General features: G+C 33.2%; 1 protein-coding gene across 1 annotated transcript in view; it reads right to left on the bottom strand.

Moving 5' to 3' along the window:
* Positions 1–209: 209 nt before the first annotated feature.
* The window catches only part of LOC106875554 (Golgi-associated PDZ and coiled-coil motif-containing protein), a gene marked incomplete at its 3' end in the record, with an annotated part of 492,718 nt that continues 491,577 nt past the window's right edge, over positions 210–1,350 (bottom strand). Inside the window, exon 6 of the mRNA XM_052976516.1 lies at positions 210–404. Within this exon, the coding sequence (XP_052832476.1) occupies positions 210–404 (195 nt within the window). The remainder of the gene's footprint in view (positions 405–1,350) is intronic.

The raw sequence follows: 1,350 nt of genomic DNA, 5'->3' as shown, positions 1-1,350 counted from the left end.
ATATATGTATATATATACACACACATACATACATACATACATATATATACATACATACATACATACATGTATATATATATATATATATATATAGAGAGAGAGAGAGAGAGAGAGACAGACAGACATACACACACACTGATATAAATATATAGTTAGTTGTTTTATTGAAATAGTTTTAAATTGTGTATATATTTGATTATAGGTTTGAAAGAACTTTGTACAATTTCTAAGGTTCTTACCTGTTGAGACAAAATCTGAACGGCATCGGAATGCTTCACATTTCTTAAATCATCTCCATTTACAGACAAGATGGCGTCACCAACGTACAAACCTTCACATCGCTCAGCAGGTTGCCCAGGATGTATCTCGGATATCAGAATTGGTACGCCATGCTCTTTGCCACCCTGAAAATAAAAGACAAACAATTTTAGGATTGCTTTCTTCTACCATCTGCTGAAAAACTCAGAATATATAATGGCACTGAATATATAAATGTCACCAATAATTAAATGTCTGAGACGAGTTGTTTTCTTAGAAGATTATATTCTACGGGACTTTTCACCTCAACTTTTTAAGATGATCAACATAAATTTACATCTATGTCACATTTTGATTTATGTCTGTAGATCTCTGTCATCAAATATCGTAGTCATTGATGTGCATGGATGGACTGTCAAACTGAATTTGAAGGAAGAAACTTTTACCTCTAAAACAATGGCTAGTAATTTTATTCGCTATACAAACCTTAGTATGAAAATGGAAGGTTTTCACGGTGCTATGTATACATCCAGTGATATAACACTTGATAACAAGCAGAGATCAAACTAACTGGAACATGGTGTAGATGTAAAATTAAATGTGGTTCACCTTTCAATATGAGTTGTATAGACAGAGAATAATGTAATCTTGCCTGCAGTAAGGTTTTATCCGAATCAAGGAATGTAGCTGATATCAATATGTCTTGATAAGATTTGAAAAGAAGGCAGCAAGCTGACAGTATTGTTAGTACACCGGGCAAAATGGTTAGCGGCATTTTATCCGTCTTTATGTTCTTAGTTTAAATTCTGCTGAGGTTGACCTTATCTTTTGTTCTTTTTGGGGGTTGATAAAATAAGTATCAGTTGAGTACTGGATGGCGGGTGTGTGTGTGTGTGTGTGTGTGTGTGTGGATGTTTGAAAAAAAGAAATTAATTTACTCATAGAAGCAAGTCTATGATTTCTTGTAAAAATAAAATTTCCCAAATCTTTCTATTTCTATCATAACAACTCCAGTTAAATGAATCATCAAAACTTAGTTAATTAGGTAGAAATATTGCTGGTGGCACCTGAAAAACAACATTCAAGCGTGGT

The sequence above is a fragment of the Octopus bimaculoides genome, chromosome 24 (assembly GCF_001194135.2).
Source record: "Octopus bimaculoides isolate UCB-OBI-ISO-001 chromosome 24, ASM119413v2, whole genome shotgun sequence".
NCBI lineage: Eukaryota > Metazoa > Mollusca > Cephalopoda > Octopoda > Octopodidae > Octopus > Octopus bimaculoides.
The sequence above is the reverse complement of the archived record's forward strand: the minus strand, read 5'-3'. Positions and strand labels throughout refer to the sequence as shown.